Source organism: Felis catus, chromosome F2 (genome assembly GCF_018350175.1).
Source record: "Felis catus isolate Fca126 chromosome F2, F.catus_Fca126_mat1.0, whole genome shotgun sequence".
Lineage (NCBI taxonomy): Eukaryota > Metazoa > Chordata > Mammalia > Carnivora > Felidae > Felis > Felis catus.
The window spans coordinates 72,808,306-72,830,662 of NC_058385.1; the positions used below are offsets into that span (position 1 = coordinate 72,808,306).

Consider the following 22,357-nt stretch of genomic DNA (forward strand, 5'->3'; position numbering starts at 1 on the left):
GAAGGAATTTGAAAATGTAATTAAGTGGTAACCTAAGAGAGGGCAGAGGAAGCTTCCCTGAGAAAGGTTCCCAGAGCCGAGAATGAGGGAAGAGGGCCTCTGGCAAAGGAGGAACAGAAATTCAGAGAGCTCAGAGGCAGGAAAAGACAAGGGTCTTTAGAAGAATTGAATGAAGGTCATGTGATTTGAGGGAGGTGGGGGGGGGGCGGGGAAGAAGAATGGCAGATCTAAAGGTGGGTCCCAGGAGGGAGTTCTGCCTTTGTTTTAAGGGCAAGAGGAAGTTACCGACATTTTCTGAAGGATTCTAAGCCGCCATCATGAGAAAACCTCCATTCTGGTGACACTGTGGACAGTAGACTGGAAAAGGCTGAAAGTGGATACAGTGAGACTGTTATGATTCAGATGAGGAACAGTGTCTCCTGCACTAAAGCAGGAGGAGCAGAGATAAAAGTGGGGGGGCGGGGAGCTGGGTGGCTCAGTTGGTGAAGCTTCCAACTTCGGCTCAGGTTCATGGGTTCGAGCCCCGTGTCGGGCTCTGTGCGGACAGTTCAAAGCCTGGAGTCTGTTTCACTTTCCGTGTCTCCTCCCTCTCTGCCCCGCTCCTGCTCATGCTCTGTCTCTCAAAAATAAATAAACGTTAAAAAAAAGAGTGAGCGGGCTTGAGGGTATTCAGGAGGCAAACTTGTCAGGAACTTGCAACAGACTGGCAGTAGGGGCTGACAGAGGGAGAAGGGACGGGGGTGCCTTTGGGGCTTTCTGGCTCAGTCAGCTGCAAGGATGGATGACAGGCCCCTGGCTTCACTGGGGGGGGCAGGGGGAGGGGGCGGAGATCCATGAAGAGGGCAAGGACACGGGAGCTGCTGGATGTAAATTTCCAGCACTCTTTTCCGAGATTCAGGAGGTTTCTGGGACTCCTCTCCTTTTTAGAGTCCAATTACTCTACATCTAACCAATTATTTATAACATTGAGACACAGTCATAAGCGGGGATCTCAAAAAAAAATTCAGTTCAGGGGCGCCTGGGTGGCGCAGTCGGTTAAGCGTCCGACTTCAGCCAGGTCATGATCTCGCGGTCTGTGAGTTCGAGCCCCGCGTCAGGCTCTGGGCTGATGGCTCGGAGCCTGGAGCCTGTTTCCGATTCTGTGTCTCCCTCTCTCTCTGCCCCTCCCCCGTTCATGCTCTGTCTCTCTCTGTCCCAAAAATAAATAAACGTTGAAAAAAATTTAAAAAAAATAATAATTCAGTTCAACCCCATCCCCTTTGCCCCAAACCCCTGACAATGGGCAGCTGGCCCCTGCTGGGCACCTCCACAGATGACGTTTCAATCTTGCAAGGCCTGGTGCAATTTCAAAGAGCTATAAATAGGAAAACATCAGTTTCTTCCCTTGAGAAATAGTCCCTCACATCTTCTCCAGCCATAATTATTGGCCTGGCATTTATTCCGGTGCTATAAATTATGTATCAGGTGATACAACATCTGATCTGGGTCTTTCTGTTCCCCAAATCTCAACTACGGAGCAAAAAAAAAAAATCACAAAATGAAAATGGGTCTCTTTGTCTTAGACAATCACATTGTCAAGTACAAGAGTTGCAATGTTATCTCAAAGAGTAGACAATGTTAGTTTATTGGCTAATATGCCACGAATATATTTTGCAGCCAGGTTTTATTCGGATGCTGTAATTCAGAAGTAAGACAACAGGGGGTTAAATGCATTCAAAGTCTATTTTATGTCACGTAAAGCAATTCCTGGGGATGAGTAGTCTGGGGCTCGTATAGTGACCCGAGCACTGGCAGTGTGTACCAGGATTCTGATTTCTTTGTGGTTCGCCATCCTGCTCTGTGGTTTCCATCCTTAAGGGCTGCTCATAGTCCAAGATGGCCGGTGGAGGTGCCATTATATCTGCTCACCAGGCAGTAAGGTGGTTAAAGGAGATGGGGTGGGCAAGGAAAGGCAGCCCTCCCAGATGAATCAGGCGTCTTCTCAAAGCTCTCCGAAACCCTCCAGTAGCGAGTACCTCTATTTTACTGGCTAGCCTCAGATACAAAGGAGGGATGTCTGTGCGCATGTGCTCTACACACAAAGAAGAAAGGACAATGGGTACCAGCAGCCGCCCAGCAGTCTCTGAAACACGGCTGTAGGGACGCCTGAGTGGCTCAGTCGGTCCTTAACCAACTTCGGCTCAGGTCACGATCTCACAGTTGGTGAGTTTGAGCCCTGCGTCCAGCTCTCTGCTGTTAGCGCAGAGCCTGCTCGGGATCCCCTGTCCCCCTCTCTGCCCCTCCACCACTCGTGCGCGCACGGCTCTCTTTCCCTCTCAAAAATAAACATGTAAAAATTTTTAAATAAAAGTAAAACAAGGCTGTAGGCAGAAACCTACCTCAGGTAGACAGGCAATGTCCTCAAATGGCTTATCTTTTTAAAGCATACACAACAGTATAGTGTAACTCCGAATCACGCGGGCAACTAGGTCTAGATTACTTTCAAGAAGCTATTTATTTTGCTAGAAGGGATCTGGGCCCAAAGGGCTTGGTCTGCATATTTTAATAAATTATATAATGATTCTCTGCTTTCCTTCTGGTGTAGCCACTAATCCGGTCTTGAAGACAGATGGTGAACTGTGAAGTCATCAAAACTTCAAGTTCCTCTGTCTCGGTTTCCTCCCTACATGTTCTACTTTGGGCACATGCACAGAAGGCCAGGTAAGGAAGTGCGCCGTATCTCAAATCTTTATAGTTTCAAGGTATGACACCCACTGCAGCTGTCTGGAGAGGCCATCCAGGAAGCAACCAGGTGTCAACGCATCAACGTTTCTTTCTTGCCTTCTTGCTCCGGAAATATAAACGACTTGAGGACAGGAAAGGGATCTTATTCGAAATTGCAGTCCTCAAGTTCAGCACGCTAGACAGTTGAATGAAAGAAACACGCTCTAGTAAATGTGAATATACATTTACTTAAATGGAAGCCTGGCGTGTGCGGGGAGGTGGGGGGGTGGCGGTGGGAGCCAGCAGGAGCCCACGTATGGCTGGAGCCAAACCAACTTGAGGCTGAATCCTCACTTGGCCACACACATCCTGAGTGACAGAAGCCAAATGAATCTCTGATCCTCAGTTTCTGCATTCTGAAGTGAGGTTACAAGCCAACTACTAGAACAGGAATACCATTAGGAGTGGACAGGACGTGTGTGAAACCATATTAACACAGATACCACCAGGGCTTTGCCAAATCCAAATGTGTTCTGCTATCCAGCACTGCCTTTTGGAACATCTAAGTTAAGTTCTCAAAACTCGGAGGCCTGGAAGGGGTCTTCTAAAGGAGCGGTTCTCAGATGGTGCTGGGCTGAAGCTTGGTGGTGCCTTGGCCCGTGGGGCAGCAGAAGAATGGCAATGTAGTGAGGAGACAGACAGAGCGGACCTCCCTCCGCTCCCCAACAGCACAGTGCCTCTTTCTTTACTTGCGTGTTTTATCGCTTAGTCTAGTATGTAAATGGGATTCTGGCTCTGCTGAAATCATTCGTTTATCCCATTTGTTGGGGGGTTGGGTACTTATCCCAGTTGTTGGGTACTTACTGTGAGTTTTCCCTCTAATTTTACTGTCCATCGATTCATTTCGCTGTCATTTAGTGGTTGTTGAGTACTGAAATACGTTCGCAGCTTAAGTTCTGCCCGTGCGCGCGAAACAAAATAAAGTTTACTAACTAGACCTTAAAATGATCTTCTTGGCCTTTTTCACATTCAAATTATCCTGACCCAAAGTCTTTTTTTGCAGGATGTCAAATGAGCATCTGTTTCCCCCTTCCATAAAATTAGGAAGCACTTTCCGTAAGGGAAGACTTGAGTGTGGTTATCTGTAGGGAGATGTAGCGGCTGTAGGGTACATGGTGTATCTGTAGGGAGAAGCGCAAGCAACGTTTCTCTTCCTCCCCCAAGAATGTTCCGAACACGTGGCAAAAGGGTGACTCCGAATGACTGGGTTCTCGTTCGTGAAAGGAACACGGGAGCGGCAGTGGGTAGCCAGAACGTTAGTGGGCATCCTCTCACCCGGGGTGCAGTTTCTGCTCCCGGTGTGCAGGGGTCATTGTCGCTGGGAGTTTCAAGGCCCTTCTATTTCACTCACCCTGCAGGCAATCAAGGGGCAGAGCTCCGCACCAACCCCAGAGTGAGGAAGCCTGCTACCCGCGGCCACAGCAAGCAGACCCATCTGAGTTACAGAAGTAACACTACTCCCGCCCCGTGCTTGGTGACCGCCATTTCTCCATTCACGACCTTCACCTTCTTCGGCTCCACTCGTATCGATAAACGGCACAGGCACCGCATTCTCTCCTTGTTGCAGACGAAGGGACCAACGTACAGCAAGATTAAGTGAGTTCCTCCAGGCCCCGGTGTCGGTTCCCTGGGGTCTGCAGACGAAGAAGACGGAAGCACAAAAGCCAGCCTCCCAGTTACGGATCTTCAGCCGGCTAAGTGCCCGGTTCAGTTGCTTCTGGGTAGTTCGGACATAAAATGGCTTGTTGATCACAGCGGACATGCACATTCTGAAAAAGCCAGATAGGCGATTCTGACAAGCACCACAAAGTCACTAATTAAATATTCACAAGGAACAATTGCCTGTCAATTAAAGAGCCCAGCCACTATTCCCTTTGAAACAAATCGAATCACCAACGTGACGATTTTACAACTCGTGGTGTCAACGCAATTAAACCACCAGCAGAAATTAAATATTAAACACCACCTAATAAGTAATTCTCTCTGTATTTGCTAAATCGTTACTCATCCTATTTTTCTTCCTTCTCAGAGGTCAGAGGCCTCAGCAAGCTATGTTTTCTATGTCAATTGCTTTATCTGATCTTGGGAGCCAGATACACCAGGAAAGCAGATACATATCCCCAGATTCTCATTCACTGTAACTCAGGGGAATAAAAATTTTACAGCTGGGTGGAGCCTCAAAAATCATTCCGTGCTGATGGAATTTTAGAGCTGTGAGGAATTCGAGGCCAAGGCAGGTGGATTGGTCCGCACAAAGTTGAACCACGCTGGGTATAAAATCGGAGGTCAGTCTTTTGACGACCGTTAGGATGCTATTTTCAATACAACGTGTATTCCCCTGGCGCCACAAAGCTCTCACATTGCTATAAGCATTGCTACCATTTGGAATACAAATCTCATTTGTCCTCTTCTTTATTACTTTTAACTCACTGCCTCTGAAACTAGCCGCGTTAATTGAGATAAAGTGGCCTTCAATGGCCATCAAATCCAGGGGTAGTTTTGAAATGAGACAGATGTGGCTTAGAATCCCTCATTAGCGGGATGACCAAGGGGAAATGATGTAATACTTCGAGCTCCGCATTCTCAGCTATGAGAAGGGAAGCAGCAATGCTCATGCTAAGAGGACTGTTCAGGCATTTATTCAGCAAGTCTCTGCTGCGAGACTCCCTCGCGGTGTGCCAATGTCTCGTCCAGGGACATACAAAAGGACAGAGCCTGTCCTCAAAGAGCACATGTTTTAGCAGTAGAAACAAATAAAGACACCATAATTCCAGGTTCACCTGCCAACTTCTATTCCTCTCTCAGGTCTTAATTAAGAATAATTTCCAGGGGCGCCTGGGTGGCTCAGTCGGTTAAGCGTCTGACTTTGGCTCAGGTCATGATCTTGCGGTTTGTGAGTTTGAGCCCCACGTTGGGCCCCATGCTGACAGGCTCGGAGCCCGGAGTCTGCTTTGGATTCTGTGTTTCCCTCTCTCCCTGCCCCCTCCCCCCCGCCAGCTCTCTCTCTCAAAAATAAATCAACTTTGTCCCCAGGATGCCTTAGTAGCTTCAACAGAGCCTGGTGTTGAACCATGTCACCTGGCTTAAAAGTACTTAACTCCGTTTGAAATTATTCACGGATTTAGGTCATTATTTGATGGATGGCGGTCTCTCGCTCTAGATGAGAATCCATGTAATAGCAGGATCGTGGATTTTTGTCCTTACCACAGTATCTCTACTGCTTGTGCCCCACACGCAGTGGCACTCCATAAACATTCGTTGTATGAAGGACTAAAGAGAAGTATGAACTAGTAAATGATGGAGGGACGTAAGGGGAATGAGGAGAGCCCCGGGGGCAGTGGGATCCACCAGTGGAGTGTCTGGGCAACCACTGCAGAGAAGGTGGGGTCTGTGCTGAATTCTTTTTATCACTATTAATTTTTTTTTTTATTTGAGAGAGAAAGAGAGAGAGAATGCACACATGAGCAGGGGAGGGGGCGGAGAGAGAGAAAGAGAGAGACTACCTTAAGCCGTCTCCATGCTCAGCACGGAGCCCCACACAGGGCTCAATCCCATGACCCTGGGATCATGACCTGAGCTGAAACCAAGAACGAGACGCCCAACTGGCTGAGCCACCCAGGTGCCAAATGCTAAAGCCTTTCTCCCCAGACTGGATGTACCGACTGGCAGCATGTAGCACTTGGGCCCTGACGAGGGATGCGGAATGTTGGGACCCCCTTCCCAAATCCAAAGGCTGTAGTACCAAGACCTCCAGGTGATCTTCACGCACGTTAAAGTCTGCAAGCATAGGTCTACTGCACACAGGTGTTTAGAAAGGTCAAGCCTGGGAAAGGACTCCTCAGGGCAGAGGACTCCATGAAAAAGGTAGTCAGTTCTGAAAATTAAGTTACCAGAGAAAATAAAACATGCTGTGCAAGGTTGTGCACCCGCCCCAACCTAAATACTCCAAATACTCCAGGGGTACTTCATTTCTTCAGCAACCTTCCGGGCTGTTGTTATTATTCTCGTTTTACAGCTAAAGAAAGTGAGATGAAGAAAGATTAAGACCCTTATTGGTATTACAAAATTACCAATGGCCATAAGTCCCAGGCAGTTTGAGCCCTCATCCTGCACTGGGCTCACAACTCCAGGGCCCTCCCGTGATATGTGAACGCCTGGCTCATAGCAGCCCTCGATACCTGTACTTCCCACTGAAAGAGTCGTACTTGAAAGACCATTTATCTTTTCATCAAACGTAGAGTATCTGCTTACCCTTCCTCCCTTAAACACCTCATCTGAGCTCCGGTCCCCCAATCAAACACGCAAACGTGATTGATTCTCCGAACAAATAAAATGCCCTTGGTTCTGAAGCTGGCACGTGTCTCGGAGGAGGGGCACGGGGGAGGTTCCCTGGAGCTGGTGACCCCTGGGTGAATACTGGCAGACAAGGAAGGGCCAAGAAGACAGAAGAGCTGCCCCAGGATGCAGATGCAGGAGTAAGCCAGCGCCAGGAAACTGGGGATGGGTTCACCCGTGGAACGCCCCCGTGGTCACGAATGGTGAGAACACTCACATTTTGTGAGAAGCCTACTCCGTGGTGGATGGGGGTGGCGTGGAGAAGCACAGGGAAATCACTGGGTTGAGTAATCGTGGGGGCTTCCCTGGAACAGTAAGGAGGAGGAGGACGGAGAGCTACGGACAGATCCCCGTAATGGAAGAAAAAACCATCAGGATTTCACGTGGATGTTGGGTGGGAGGGAGTCAACTTTTGATTTGCTGACGTTGAGCTGCCTGTAAGACCCTTAAATAGAGGTGCCCAGCAGACCACTAGATGGCCTGGTCTTAAACTTAGCCAAGAAAGCTGAGCTAGAGACCCAGATTTAGGAGTAAGCAGCACATCGATCCATGGTCAGTAATGGATGGAGGGAATGACTGGCCAGGGTTGGGGGGGGGGGGATCGTGTGTGGAGTGAGGTAATGAAACACGTGGCCTGGCAATTTAAGGAAGCCCCACGTTAAAGAAGTGAACCAAAGCATCTGAGAAGGAAGAGAAAGAAAAGGCAGCACGAGACTATGTCACAGAGATACAACCATGACTCAGGTACAACCCCTGCCTCCATGAAGCTCACAGCCCAGCTGGTGAGACACCTGGGGACCCACAGCAGCACTGTGTGGCAGGGCAGGTGGGCAGGGGAAGGGCGGTGCGGTCAGCAGAGGAGGAGTGTCTAACTTGGTCTGGGGCACTGGGAACCCTTCATGATCCTGTATTTCTTGCCACTACTCACAAAACTCTCTTGGGTATAGAGATACTTGTGGCCGAAGAAGCCAAGGCCGTTTGGCCAAAGTCACCAGAAAACCATCATGGCAAACACAGGATGAGAATTTGTGGTTTCTAGGTTTTTAAGGAAATGCATTTACATGGTTTCAAAAATACCTCTAACTGCCCAATGACATAGCTCAGAGTTCGTCTCTGGCTGAAATGACGTGGGCAGGGCCCCAACGGCTGCTCATGACGCCGTTACTCACTTGGGAAAAGGCAAGGGCTGTATCTGTCTCTTCAATAGGGACGGGGAGGGGCTCTGTCCATTGGACACTGTTTCGGCCATGAACCCATTCTCACATGAGCTGCCCCCCACCAACAGGCAAGGTAGAAAAAGCTCACCCAAGTGACGAGGGGAGTCTGACTTTGAACTTAAAAGGAAACAAGCTTTCTGTTCTTGATTCTGACTTAGTTTCATGAACTAGTTGAAAAAGGGACCAAGTGGGATAATTCCGAAAATGGAAAGACTTAACTCATAACCTTTTGGGGACTTCGTGAGGACTGTTTTAGTGAATTGCATGGGGTTCCCATATCTAAAATCAGGCTTGATTTTGCTGTGAGGCAGCCTATAGATAAACTGATGCATTAGGGGGCAAACTGGCCTTTCTGTGAGAGGTTTTAAGCCAAGGGGAACTAAGGGCAGTCTAAGCAATTAACCTGTTCACCGTGCTTCTCGAAGTCAGCCAGTTGTGTGCAACGCCTTCCCCTTACGAGTGAGGGAGACCAACCCTGCTGGTGCGGAATGCCAGAAATGAGGTCTGAACATGGGAGTGCGTCTTGTCCACAGCTATCCCTGTATCAAGCCAGAAGGTGAGCATTCACTGGAGACCAGAAGTCAGGCCGTAGAAGAGATCTGGGGTGTGTCACAAGGAAAACCCGAGCAAGGTCTCGGTGTGTGGATTCAGAGCCAGGGTGCCGAAGAACCAGGAAGGAAGTGAGTGAGCAGGTGAGCCCCGTGTTGGGACTCTCCTTTGTATGGCTGGCCCCGACCCATTTACAATTTTCACAAACGGACAAACGCTTAACAGAATGTCTACAGTGCATTGCTTCCCCCGCCCTGTTCTCCTTTCTTCTTTCTTTTTGACTTAAATGATCACTTTGCGTTTTCCTCATGTTACCTGCCTCAACTTTCTAAAACACTTGCCTAGCAAAATCTCAGCTTGGGGCTTTCAGCCCAAATCACTTCAGAAGGGGAGAACTTCTGATGTGTTTTCTGGTTTCTCATTGGCCTTCTCTTCTCTCCTCTTAGAGAAACTAACCTCTCTTCTCTCACTGGTTACTCACTCCCCGTCGGTAACTACGTGATTTGGCGTGGAGGGGGTCAGGGGAAAGGAGGTGGTCATGCAACATTCGTTCATTCCGCTCTTTTAAATGTACGGTACTCAGAACTGCCCAAGTGCGATGCCACATGCTGGGAACACGGAAATGAGGAAGACGCAACCCTTGACCTCAAGGGGCTCACGGGGAACGTTAGGACATTGCTCTGATAGGGGAAAAGGGCAAGGTGTAGCAGTGCACCAAGGAGAAGGAGCTGAGCTCTGACTAAGGTCTTCGTCTGCCTACCTGTGTGTGAGGGGGCGGGGCGGGGGGTTTCCTGGAGATGCTCAGTTTGTGGCTGGGGTCACTGTGCACACAGACCAGCTGGGAGTGCCCCGAGATTCACACCAGCCTGATCCTCCCCAGCATGAAGCAGACATGCCCTCGTGCCACATCTTCTGGTCCAGGCTTAGGGTGCATTCAGTTTGTGGTTAAGTAATACTCAAATAACTGAAAAAAAAAAACCTAAGGGGCACCTGGGTCAATGGCTCGGGTCAGTTGAGTGCCCGACTCTTGATTCCGGCTCAGGTCATGAACTTGCGGTCTGTGGGACCAAGCCCCAAGTCAGGCTCTGCGCTGAGCATGGAACCTGCTTGGGATCCTCTCTCTCTTTCCCTCTGCCTCTCCCCTATTCACACCCTCTCTCAAAATAAATTAATAAACTTTAAAAAAAGCCCAAAACTTGCCTTTCCATAAAGTATTTACCGAATGCTGCATTCCCGACATGTTCTAAGAACCAGGTACAAACCTCCCGACCTCCACACCAGTCACAAACTCCCTCCCAAATTCCGTTCAAGTATCGGTCTCATGTCAGCAACAACCTTGACTGTCCCCTACACAGCCGCGCCCCAGAACCGAGAACCCAACAGGCAGTCAACAAGTACTTGTTGAACTATTTACCTATTCAATCCTCATTCTCCCCTTCTTCCTACGCAATGCCGAGTTTTTGAGATGTGGTCAAATCTATCTTTGCTGTCCTCTCTGGGTGATGGAGTGGCTACGTGTCAGGATTCGGGTCCCCACAATGTAAGCAGATGTCATCGGGCACGGAGCCCAGAGGAGCTCCTCGAAGGGCAGCCCGTTCAGCTGTCAAATGCCCACGGGCCATCTTAGCCTTCCGCCTTTTGCCCTCTCCTTTTTCTCGCCTGCGAAGAGGCCATGACAGCTTGGAGATGAAAACCAATGGCTTTCAACTGACTGTAAGGAAGACTCGTGGTATGGAAGCTACCACAGGCCATCCCTGATGGATTGCTGTACAACCTTCCCTTGAAGAATCCCCATGACAGGGAGCTCATGACTTCACAAAGCAGCATCCGGGCAGGTCTCTCTGTTACAGAATCTCGCCTTTAGATGAACCAAATCTCTCACACTACACAGACCCTCGATGGGTCCTTATTCTGCCCCAGAGGAGACACGTAAAATAACCTCTCTTCACCATGGCAGCACCCTAAATATCTGAGAGCGCCCACCCTATCTCTTCCACATCCCTGTATCCCTAGGCTTCCGAGGGTTCTTCCTTTTTTTCTTGGTCTTGTTCTGTTAAAGTTTTCATGCTGTGTTTCTTCTTCTTCCCGTGTTCAGAGTTAAAGAGATACATATATTTCGATTATGCACTTTCCTAATCCTTGGTAGCCTCCATTTTGTAAGCGATCATGGGTATTCACCATGGAATCACAAAAAGGAAAAAGTGAAAGAACATTCTGGAATGATTTACTCCAGTCAACTGGAAAGCTGGCTACACAATGAAGTGGTTACAGTTCTTTTTTTTATGCGGAAATTTTATGCTGGTACGCACTCTACACAGAGACGGCAGCTTTAAAAATTTACTCCCCCCCGAACCCACATTACTGGGATTTAATTTCACATCGAGCTCATGTCCTCACTATGTAGAATGTTATCATTTCCTGCTTTAGGAGAATTTGGGGTTTCAAGGACTTGCTGGCAGATAAGGCAGGAAACGGGATGGAAAGGAGAGAAAACCCCAGGAGCTAAGGAATGTGTAAGATACCGCGCGTATTAAAACACACGATCCAGGGGCGCCTGGGTGGCTCAGTCGGTTGGGCGGCCGACTTCAGCTCTCAGGTCATGATCTCGCGGTCCGTGAGTTCGAGCCCCACGGCGGGCTCTGTGCTGACAGCTCGGAGCCTGGAGCCTGTTTCAGATTCTGTGTCTCCCTCTCTCTGGCCCTCCCCCGTTCATGCTCTGTCTCTGTCTCAAAAATAAATAAACATTAAAAAAAATTTTTTTAAATAAAAAAAATAAATAAAACACACGATCCAGATTAATGAAATCCAAATATCGATCACAGATATCAAAGGAACAAGGACCACACTGAGTTATAACCCCAGTTCACCGGTCGAACTCGCATTTACTGGTAGCGTGGTTTTTCTTCCTACCGGGGCTGTGGGGCCTCCCCGGCCTCCCTCGAAATGTCTGGCCCCTCAGTGGTTAATTAATCTACCTTATGCTTCCTCTACCCTGCGGGGCTGACTGTAACATCTTGCAGTGAGAAAAGCTGGCTTCCAAGTGCTACTTAAGTGACCTGCCTTCTTAAAACAGTCCTTCATACACAAAACACACATGATATGACTTGAGTGTGTAAATCCAATTACGCATCCCGGGGACGCCCAGGGCAGACGGTCCTGGCTTCTGCGTCTCCGCTGTGCCAGCTGGGCCAGGCAGCGTCCCTGCCCTCGGGCCCCGAGAAATGCCAGGGAAGAAATGATCTACAGAAGCCATCCTCCTGCTAACTAAGGTTCCAACCCCTCCACCACCGCAACCTGCCAACCTTCAGGTTCCGTTACCTTGATGTCCAGCCCAGAGAAAGCCCAGGAGGCGCTTCAAAAGCAATTCATCAGGCGAACGGATACGCTGTCCAACAGAAGACGTGGCCCTGCTGGTTTCTTGAAGAATTAACACTGGGCCGATTTGCGGGTAAGAGGAAAGCTTTGAAAGGAGTGTCGTGGGTACCTCCCATGCTCCGAAAACAAACACATGTAGGATCAGCTAAGAGAGATCCGCTTGTGAAGTGAATAAATTGGCCTCCCCAGAAATATTTAGACAGCAGTGAAATGTCACGTCAGCATGATTACACGTTACCAGCGGCACTGAATACGGGCTATGCTTTTTTTTTTTTAATCTTTCCTTTTTATGCTTGGTTTCACTTCTTTCTGATGAGCTCTTACGGCGCCATCAATCATCAAGGTGTAAATATGACTAATGCATTTGTCCTACTTAGCATATGACATTGCAATAGCTCCTCCAGAAGGAACGTCCTCTCAGACTTCCCAGTTTTGATCTAATTACGCCCTGACCCACTGATACCAGTCAGGTGACATTACCAGATAGGAAGGAAAACAAATTCCTAATTCAATCTTGCAAAGCACACGCTTTACGATCGTTTTTACAACTCTCCCTAAAAACACAGGCACCAAGCCTATTAGCAACTCAAGAGCCAAGAGGGTGGGGTCCAGGCCAGGGATGAAGGGATTTCACAGGTCATTCCAGCAGCCATTAAAAATATCCTTTGTCAAGCCTACGTTTCCATCACACACAAAACCTCCCAAAAAACCCCACAAAAAAAACAAAAAAACAGAAGGACAGGATTGAGGGAAGGAGGGAGGGAGGGAGGGAGGGAGGGAGGGAGGGAGGGAGACAGGAAGGGAAGGAAGGGGGGAGGGAGGGAGGAAGGAAGGAAGGAAGCTAGGAAGGAAGGAAGGAAGGAAGGAAGGAAGGAAGGAAGGGAGGGAGGAAGGGAGGGAGGAAGCTAGGAAGGAAGGAAGGAAGGAAGGAAGGAAGGAAGGAAGGAAGGGAGGGAGGGAGGAAGGGAGGAAACCATAAAGGCTGGATGGTCTCTGGGCATTTTTCACAAGAAAGAAAGAGTAATATTTCCATTTCCTGGCAAGAGGAACCTCCTGGGAATGGTGACAGTCAAATTTGTTTCTGAAAGACATTTTCTCAGACACGCCGGGACACTGTAATTATTTTTTTTAAGCCTATATGAATTTGCTTAAGGAAAACGTACAGAAATGGAGGTATCTGGGGTTTTAAAAAATGCACACTATAACTAGCAAGGTGCATTAAATAGATAATTTAATGGGCACTTTGTGTGTTTTGAAGTGAGCGCTCTCCTCGGTACTGGATACCAAATTAGGAGGATTTAAATTGCAACGCCATTTGCTGTATGTTAAGTAGTCGTACAGTTCCCTTGATTTGATTTGAGTTAGCAGAGTTAGACAAAGAGCACAGAATATACACGTACGGGTAAATTTTACAAAAGGGGGGAGAGATATCGGTAATTCCATTCTACTGACTTGACGTTTACCCTGCACTCAATCCTTCAAATCATCAGAAGTGCATTGTAAAGCACTCACAAAGCCTGCTTGTCACCTGACCCCTACCTGCTCACACCATCAGCCACCAACTTACCCAGTACAAACACTGCATTTCCTCCCAAAGGGTTTTTTAAAGGCCAGATGGAAGCCAGAGGCTCTGGTTATTAGTCAAGTTGAACAATCACGATTTAATTAGTACTTTTCTGGCTCCGGCTTCTACTGTGTGATGGGATCTGTGTGAGACAGGAAAGAAAATGCAGCCCAGAAATTCAGATCTCAGGGCATGACCTTGAGCACTCACTAACCTGGCTGCTTTGGCTCCGAGACTTATCTTGGAGGAATCACCTTTTCTCTGACACTTCGGCTTATCTACCTGGCCAGGAGGTACAGAAGACTAATTAGACACTAGCTTTAACATTTCAGAATCCCCAAGAGGAAACATGATGCAGCAGTCGTTCTGGTTAAATATTGCTGCCTCTCGGTTTTCCAATAACTAAATGATCTTCACCATTTTATCGCTAATGAGCTGAAGAATGAGAACAAGAGGAGTTTCAAATGTTAGCTAGCTCATATTATCGTCACCAGCAATTAAAATAGAGTAAAATGCACATTACGGCAACAGTCCTTAGAAATGTACTCACCCCACGGAAGCACCTAGCAAGGATAACCTTATTATTAATGTTTTATTTATACAGATCGTATTATTTTGTAACAGACGGTTAGATGAATAAAGTGAACAAGCAGGACGAACCATTTGTTTAAGATGGGGACAAAAACCGTGTCGTATCTGGACAAAGACACTACTGGCAGTGACCTGATTCACATACGTGAAGCCATGAACTTGAGGTGGATGAGGCGTCCCGAGGAAGGAATAATCGCAGCCCCCGTGTTAACCTATAACTGAGCTCCGTCAGGGTGGATGGACAAGGAACCCTTTGAACTGAGCTTTGAACCTTCCGAACGTTCCTTCGTATTTCTAACGTCGCTTGAGACCTAGAACGTATACGGGTGATCATGTCTGCCACGGACAATAACCTTTCCGTTTGGGTGGGAAGTCCGTGACTCCAGTCTAACAGTTCACTGAATGGAGAAAACACAAACGACCTCTGTGCTGATGGCAAAGGCCCCCCCCTCCCCCCAGAGTGGCCCTTTTCAGGTTCCATCCTGTATCCACAGTGGAAAGCACAGGATGATCTAGAAGAACACAAGACCCTGTCTCTTCACATAGAATTTCTGCAGAGATTTGCAGCTTGGTGGTTCCCCTGTCGAGCCACAGATGTACTTTCCATCCGGAGGAAAAGAACAGAAACACATTCTCATAGCTTGGATTAAGGGAAGGCAACCATTGACTCATTTGTTACTTTTGAAAATGGCACGTTCAGTAAGTGAAACAGCTGCCGAGGTGTGTTGACTTTACACTCTCGTGTAGCTTCTCGCTTCTTGAAAATGCTAAGTTAAATGTGAGCCATCCTCTAACGGGAATCAAGATTAATGTGGAGAAAGAAGCTATCCCAGGGTGTGTGGCCTTCAGCCGACAAGTTTGTATGCAGCGGAGCAAGATGATGGGCCGGCTGCAAAGAGCCTGTGCTCAGAGATTCAGTTATCTTCCCCTCATGATTTCCTTCTGGTTTTCTTCATTAACCGTTCATTGGTGCCATAAGGGGCATTGCCCTCTTGCGTAGCGACACAGGTACGCCTCAGTCTGGAGTCAGTTTGAAATGTGTGTTGGGAAGGAACCCCCCTCGGAGGGTTTCGACTTTAGAGCCAGATCTGAATCGTGTTCTTGCCACGTGTTAAACTCATCACCTCTGGGATGTCGCTTGAAAGTTCTTAAGGATGTGTTATTTCTTCTCTGAAATGAAAACGAAGGATACGTCTGTCTGCCATCATTAGATGTGATGACGTGCGTGAGTTACGTGTAGTTAGGTTAGCTACATGTAAAACAGCGTACACATGTGAAAGCTTCTCACTGTGGTTTGACTTCCCCAAAGGGGTTTATGTGGAAACGACCACCTTATACACATATAACTTCCACGTGTTTGTGCACGTAGAAAGCTTTCACCAGCACAACATCAGGGGGCTTGGATAGTTTATAGTATTGCCTTTACAATGGACCGTCTTGTTCATCCAGTGTCTGTGCTGAGTGCCTACTATGTGCTTGGCATTTTTCGAGGTGCTGAGGATAAATGGGTAAACACATAGATGTCTGTGCTCTTAGGTGCTGTTTACATTCCTTTGGGGTTGGGGGAGGAAACACCGTAAATATAAGCAAATAAGATAACTTCAGGCGGTGAACGTGCTCAGGAGGAAACAAAACAAGTAACACACTAGGGAATACCACGTGAACCGAGTCCAGAATCACGTGAACGGTTCAGCCGTGTGAAAACCTGGGAAAAATTATTCTAGGCAGCTGTCACTAAGGCTGACAAGTGGGAAGGAGCTCAGGATCCCTGAAAGACACAAAAGGTACTGTGTGTTTGGAGCCTGAGGAGGAGAAGAAAAGGAAATATAATTAGAGAGGGAAGGAGCAACCACCTTGTAAGGGGACCAAGTGACCATGGTAAGGAGTTAAGATGTTATTCTAATTGCTATACGATGTTGGCCGGTTTTGAGCACGACTCGTATATTCCCCAACTGGGAAACCTAAACAGTACCTATCGAAAAACCAGATTTTTTTTTTTAAGTGACGATTTCTCTACCTTACCCGCCTGCAAGATCTAGAAAAGAAGCTTAGACCTCTAGAGGGCGCCAAAGGAAAACATTTTGTAGCCAAAGCCACAAAGGTCTTTTCAGCACCTACAAGGAGAGGAGAGCGCTCGGGCTGTTCCCTCCGAGTCTGGTAAAAGAGGACTCCGCTTGGGAAACTCATCCATCCACCATTCCTACCCAAACATAAAGTCAAATGAGCTTGGTTTGCATGTACCGGGACCTTGGCTTTCAAGCGAAGCACTGTTTTACCATGGGATGGGAGTGGGAAGACATTTGGGGGTTATTTTTAATCTTCTTCCATCTGCTAGTAGTTGAGTAGAACATAAAACAAATATGAAGCCAAAATTTACTTTCTGGATTCATTTGGCAAGCAAAATGTCTCTATACTTAGAACTTTGAAAATATTCATCATTTGCCACTTGGGATGTGTTATTCTAAATACTATTCCAAACTTACTTGATGGGAGTCTTTTCGCAAGGAGTACTAAGGAAGGCTACTGCATGGAAAGCCGAGGGTTACGATCAATGGGATTTTCTGCAAATGAGCAAATACCTATGATACAGGAGAGCCTTTATCACATGTGAATGCTAAAGGCTCGTGGTGATTTCGAGAAGACGTTCATTATTGTCTTTACTAAGGACAAGTTCAGCTGGTCGGCCCTTACTCACAGAGGCTCTCATCTTCCCATTTCATGCTAGATGATCACAGCCAAGTACTTTATATACTCTTTGCTTTACCCAGGGAGACTTCAAAAAACACTGAAAAAGCAGCCGACCAAATAAGTAACCTGAGCAAATGGATACAGAGCCATCAGAGAAGACAGAGAATCCCAAATCAACTAGAAGCCCCAGAAGGTCACTGATGAGTAAAGCACTCTATAGGTGCTAGCACTCCAGAAGGCATGAGCAAGTTTTGGAGGTGTTGTACCTGGTCATTCGATGGTTATATTTGAACCCAGCCAGAAGGAAGAGGAGTTTTTAAGCTTCCAATTGAGCAAAGTGACATAGAGGTTGAACCTGCAACAGGAACACGCATACGAAGCAGGTGCGCGTCCAAGAACCTGTCGGCCTTCTATTTGGAAACACTTCAGCTGACATGTTGCCCTCCTTTTTATGGAGAAGCTCTTGCTTCTCAAATTCAGTCTCTTGCTACCTACCAGACACGCAGCAAAGAAAGTGCCAGACCATTAATTATCTATTGATTTTAATGGACTTAAACAATAAAGTCACTATCTACCTTCTCCTTCACAGACAATGGGGAACTCTGTTCCCAGAAACACATCCATATTTAACGAGAAAGACAGGAAGAAAGGAAGAAAAGAGACAGAGTCAGGTCCGCCTGAGTATTTCAGACCACCTAGAGCAACATGCCCTTTATCAATTGAACAAAACTTGCGATCTTTGCCGAAAACACTCCCCCCCCCCCCACCGGCCCCAAATGAGGCTGATCTATGCAAAGCACTGGGTTTGGATGCCATAATAAAAGAGAAGATATCATGTGAGATCTCCAAGGCAATAAAGAATTCCCAAGTAAAATACGCTATCAGGGGACTGTCTGAAGGACTACAGGACACATAAAGGTCCCCACCAGCAATCAGTGTCCAACAAATGCCGCTTCCTTTAAGAACTGAGGGTTTGTGGCAGAAATACACAGAAACCCAAATCTGAATCCCAGAGTCTCTTACAACACCCTCTGGAGACTCTTGTGAGGACAGCTGTTAAGGGATGGGTCACCTTCTAAACAGGGGTGTTTTTCCTCCCCCTTGGGTCTCCTGCTCCCTAGACTACAGACCCCGAGGGACATTTGCAGAGCAGGAAGAAGGCTGTTTCTTAGCTGATGTCAGAGAAGAGTTACTCACAGAAGCACAGGAGAAGGGCAGGGCTGGAAGAAACTTTAGAGGTCATTTACCTCCAACTCCTCTAAGATGAGCGAAATCCCATCCCACCAGCACCCTGGACCTCCCAAGTGCGAGGCTCTGTGCCAGGCTGGGGGAGGGGCCTCAAAGGGAGCAAGGCAAGCCAGCCTTCCCAGAAAGCTGCTTCCAAATAACCCAGGAGAGGCAGGGGGAAGCGCAAGGCAGGCAGGAGTTACCTGGTTGATGGAGATGACCGCCAGCCGGGGAATGGCCACCTGCACGACCACCTGCAGCAGCGAGGTGCCCAGGCCGGCCAGGATGGCCCAGGTGAGCGGCAGCGGCAGCATGCTGTAGGTGGCGAACAGCGTGAAGAGGACGTAGCCGATGCCATCACCCAGAAGCCCGTAGCCGAGGCCTGCTGCCAAGATCTGGGTGGTCATGGCCACCCAAGTGACCACGCCGCTGTACTGCAGGTACGTGTGCGAGGTGGTGTCCTTCCTGACCACCACGAGCGCGCAGATCACCACCTCGATGCCAGTGAAGAAGCCCAGGAGAATGCCCTTGAGCGGGTCCATGGGGGCCGAGGCCAGGCTCAGGTGGAGGACCAAGAGGGTGAGTTTGGTCAGCACGTCCAGCACGTTCATCACCACCTCGGATTTGCGCCTCTGGCCCAGGAAATAGCGCTGGTAGAGGCGCTCCAGATCCCTGGACTTGAAGGAGTTGCGCAGAGTGGGGAAAATGACCCCTCGGTAGCTATAGCCCCCATTGAGGAAGAAATCCGAGTTGCTCGGGGCGCAGTCCAGGTGCAGGAAGCCCAGATCGCCCCCGCCCCCGCTGCCGCTGCCGCTGCCGCTCCCGCTGCGTTCCGGGAAGACTTTGGTGCCACCGGAGCTGTGCGCTCTCTCCCCGGGGCCCAGCGAGTAGAGGGGCAGCGCCGAGTCCCCGGACAGCTGTGCCGCGTGGTGGTTGGGGCCGCCGCCTGCAGCGTCCGAGGCTTTCCCGGAGCCTCTACTCCCGCTGCCGCCGCCGCTGCCCCGGTGCCCGTGAATGAAGCGCTGCTCGGTGATGTGCCTCACCGCCGTCTGCCACAGCAGCCGCTGCGGCCGGGAGCCGCTCCCGCCGTCGCCGGCCGGGGGCGTCGGGTGGATGGTGTAGAGTTCCTCGCTGCCGCTCAGGCAGCGCACATCGGAGAGCTCCATGGCGCCGGGCCGCAGGCGGGGAGGCGCGGAGCCGGGCCGAGGCGGCGGTGGAGGGGAAGGGTCCCAAAGACCGGCCCGACCGGAGCTTGGTGGCGAGCCCCCGGTATCCCCGGCCGCCCGGTCGCGCGAGCCCTGGACAGGAGGCCCCGCGCGTCAGGTCATAGTGCGCCCGGGGCAAAGGGCGTCTGGAAGATCGCCGCAGACCCCTGCGTCCTTGCGCGCCGCCCTCCCGCCAAGCGGCGCAGCTGGGGCGCCCGGCAGCGGTGGCTCGGTGTCCGCAGAAGCCGCGGCGCTCGGAGCCACGCAGCCTCCTTCCCGGGCTCAGGCTTCTCGGCCGCTCCTGGGCTCAGCGTCTTGGCGCAGCCTTTGCTCTCCAAGAGGCACCCGGGCGCCGTGCTCCTTTCTGCTGCGCGCCGGGCGGGTCCTGGCTGCGGCACTGGGCTCGGGACACCCACGACTCGGCGGCCGCGGGAGGGCTGGCCCACGGTGACCGGCGGCGGCGGCGGGTGCGAAGTTAGCCGCTGTGGCAGGAGCAGAGCCCTTCAGAGAACTCCATTGCGCCGGGATGGGGAGCCTGGGCGGAGCTGGGGGCGGGAGCAAAGAAGGGGGCGGTGTGGGGGACGGGGAGGTGGCGGGGTGCCCCGCGGAAGAGGTGGAGAGGTGATAGCCTCAGGGCTAACAAGTCACCAAACAGTTAATTTGGAGAAGGGGGTGTGCTGAAGCTCCCTCCTCGGCTCCTCTCTGGCTGTCTCCTCTTCCTGCGCGAGGACTGACAGCGCGGCGCTGGCTCTGGCCCGTCGCATCCCTCGGGGAAGGCGGCAGGGTCCCAGTCGCGGCTAGAAGACGAGGTCGGCCCTTCCAGCTGTGCTTCCGAGGGGTCGGAGCCCGCCGTTCCCATTTCCTTCACTTCGTTCTTCGGAGTCCATTTGGCCCGGAGCTGGGAGGAGCGGGAGGTGGGGGCAGGAGAAAGTGGGGAGGGCTCGGAACCCAACAGCTCCGAGGACGCAGAGAAGCCACCGGTGCGGATCCCCGAGGCTAAGAACCGAAGCGTGGCGGGTGCGGCGAGTTTAAGGTTTGGACGAGGAGGGAGGCCCGAGGCCGCGGGGAAGTCGGCTGAGACGCCACCGGATCCAGGGACGCGCCGCGTGCCACCCTGGCGCTCTGAAGCGCGCAGCGGGCGCCCGGCGGCGGGGAGGAATTTGGAGACCTGTCAGATCGGTCAGACACCCGCGGCGACTTAAACCCGCCCCCACGCCAAGCCACGCCCCCGGAACAGGGTTGGGGAGGGGTGGCGGGGAGCTGGCACCCAGATCTGGCCAGGACGCCCCAGGTCTTGGAGGCGGCAGCACGCGCAGACCGGCGTGGGTGAGGACGACCGCGGGCGCCCCGGTCTCCCCCCGCGCGAGTGTCCAGCGCTCCAGCTGGCCGCGCGGGCCGGTTCCTCCGCTATTCTTTTTTAGGCACTGGCTCGGGGCCTCGGCAGGTGCAGAGCCAGGACTCGTAGGCCGCGCTGCCCACGGGCTCCGAGAGCCCAGCGCGGTGAAATAGAGGGTCTCCTTTCCGCCCTGCCCACCCGGGCATCGTTTGGCGTAGCCAACTTTCGGGCGGAAAGCAAAACACCCGCGAGGAGCCGCAGTTGTAGAGACAGCTTCCAGCAAGGGACTTCACTACCCCAGTCGGGAGGGGTGGTGGGCTCGTCCCCTGAGCGCCGCGCGCACCAAGTTTCTCCCTGCTTGCGGCAGGGGGAGAGGGGGAGGACGTGGGGAAAACGTTTCCAGCCGCCCGCCCTAGTTCCCTTTTCCCGCCCTCCGGGCTCCGCGCCCACACCGGGCGGAGCCGGGGCGCCGGGGCCGCAGGGCAAGTGTGGTCGCCGCAGTCCCGGGCTCTGCTGCAGGTGGCGGAGCCGCGGTGGCCGCCACGTCCGCCACCGCGACTGCGGCTCTAGCCGGTGGAGCCCGGGCCCTGAGCACAGTCAGCTGATGGCCAATGACGTCAGGCCCTGGGCGCGTTCTCGGCTCCCAGCGGCGTCCTGCGAAAGCCCAGAAGACCGCTTGCTGCCCCCTCAGCCCTTCGGAACGCGCGATTTCCCCTGCTCTCTCTCGGAGAAACTCCCCTCCCTCTGCCTGCCCCGAGCCGGAATAGCTTTCCACGGCCCCCCTCCCCAGCCACACACTCGCATCTCCAGGGTTATTTGTGTCCACCGTGTCCCAGAAACACGAGATGTAATGCTTTCCTTTTTATTCTCTTATCCGCACACATGGGTTTCGGTTTAAATGCAGGACTGGTCCACTGCCTTGCACAGAGAATCCCAAAAGGGAGAGGACAACTAACATTTTCTCCTATCGCTTAACAGTAGATGTCTGGGGTGTAGAATACACCCGGAAAAAAACTCCTTTAATCCCAGGCCTTTAGAGTTGTAGTCTCTCTCAAGAAAGAGAACAAAACTGAATGCTCAATTTCAAATAGAAAGAAGGTCGGTTCTATTTTTAAGCCGGCTTGCGAAGGAATGAATTTAACTACAAAGATCTCCCAGAGTAGCTGGCCCACTCCCAAGGGGGGCTGGAGGTTAAGAGCAAAGCACCCCCCAAAACTCAGTTTCGCAGTTATCTGGACCTTCATGAAATCATCCCAGGAAAGAGACATGGCTTGCTTCTTGGTTCCTGAATTGGTTGGGCTTCTCACCCTCACCAGCTCTCCTGAAACTCCGGTGGGTAATAAGTATGTTGACTTGAGGAAGGAGCCCAAACAGGGCAGAAGGCTGCTGAGGGAGGGGGGCGGGTTCCTGCAGACCCCGTGCCAGGATGTGTGGGGAGCTGTGTCCTCTTTGTAGGCATTGCCCCAAGTCATCTGTGCTAATGACCATATTAGTAAACTTGGCAGTG

The 22,357-nt window shown here is 50.8% G+C and overlaps 1 protein-coding gene across 3 annotated transcripts in view; it reads right to left on the minus strand.

The window, feature by feature from the left end:
• ADCY8 (adenylate cyclase 8) overlaps positions 1–21,624 on the minus strand; it is a 226,152-nt gene extending 204,528 nt beyond the window's left edge. For all 3 annotated transcript variants that reach the window (XM_019823138.3, XM_019823137.3, XM_004000120.5), the window contains exon 1: positions 18,513–21,624. In XM_019823138.3, coding sequence (XP_019678697.1) covers positions 18,513–19,475 — 963 coding nt within the window. In that variant the 5' untranslated portion in view covers positions 19,476–21,624. The remainder of the gene's footprint in view (positions 1–18,512) is intronic.
• Between the last annotated feature and the right edge of the window lie 733 nt (positions 21,625–22,357).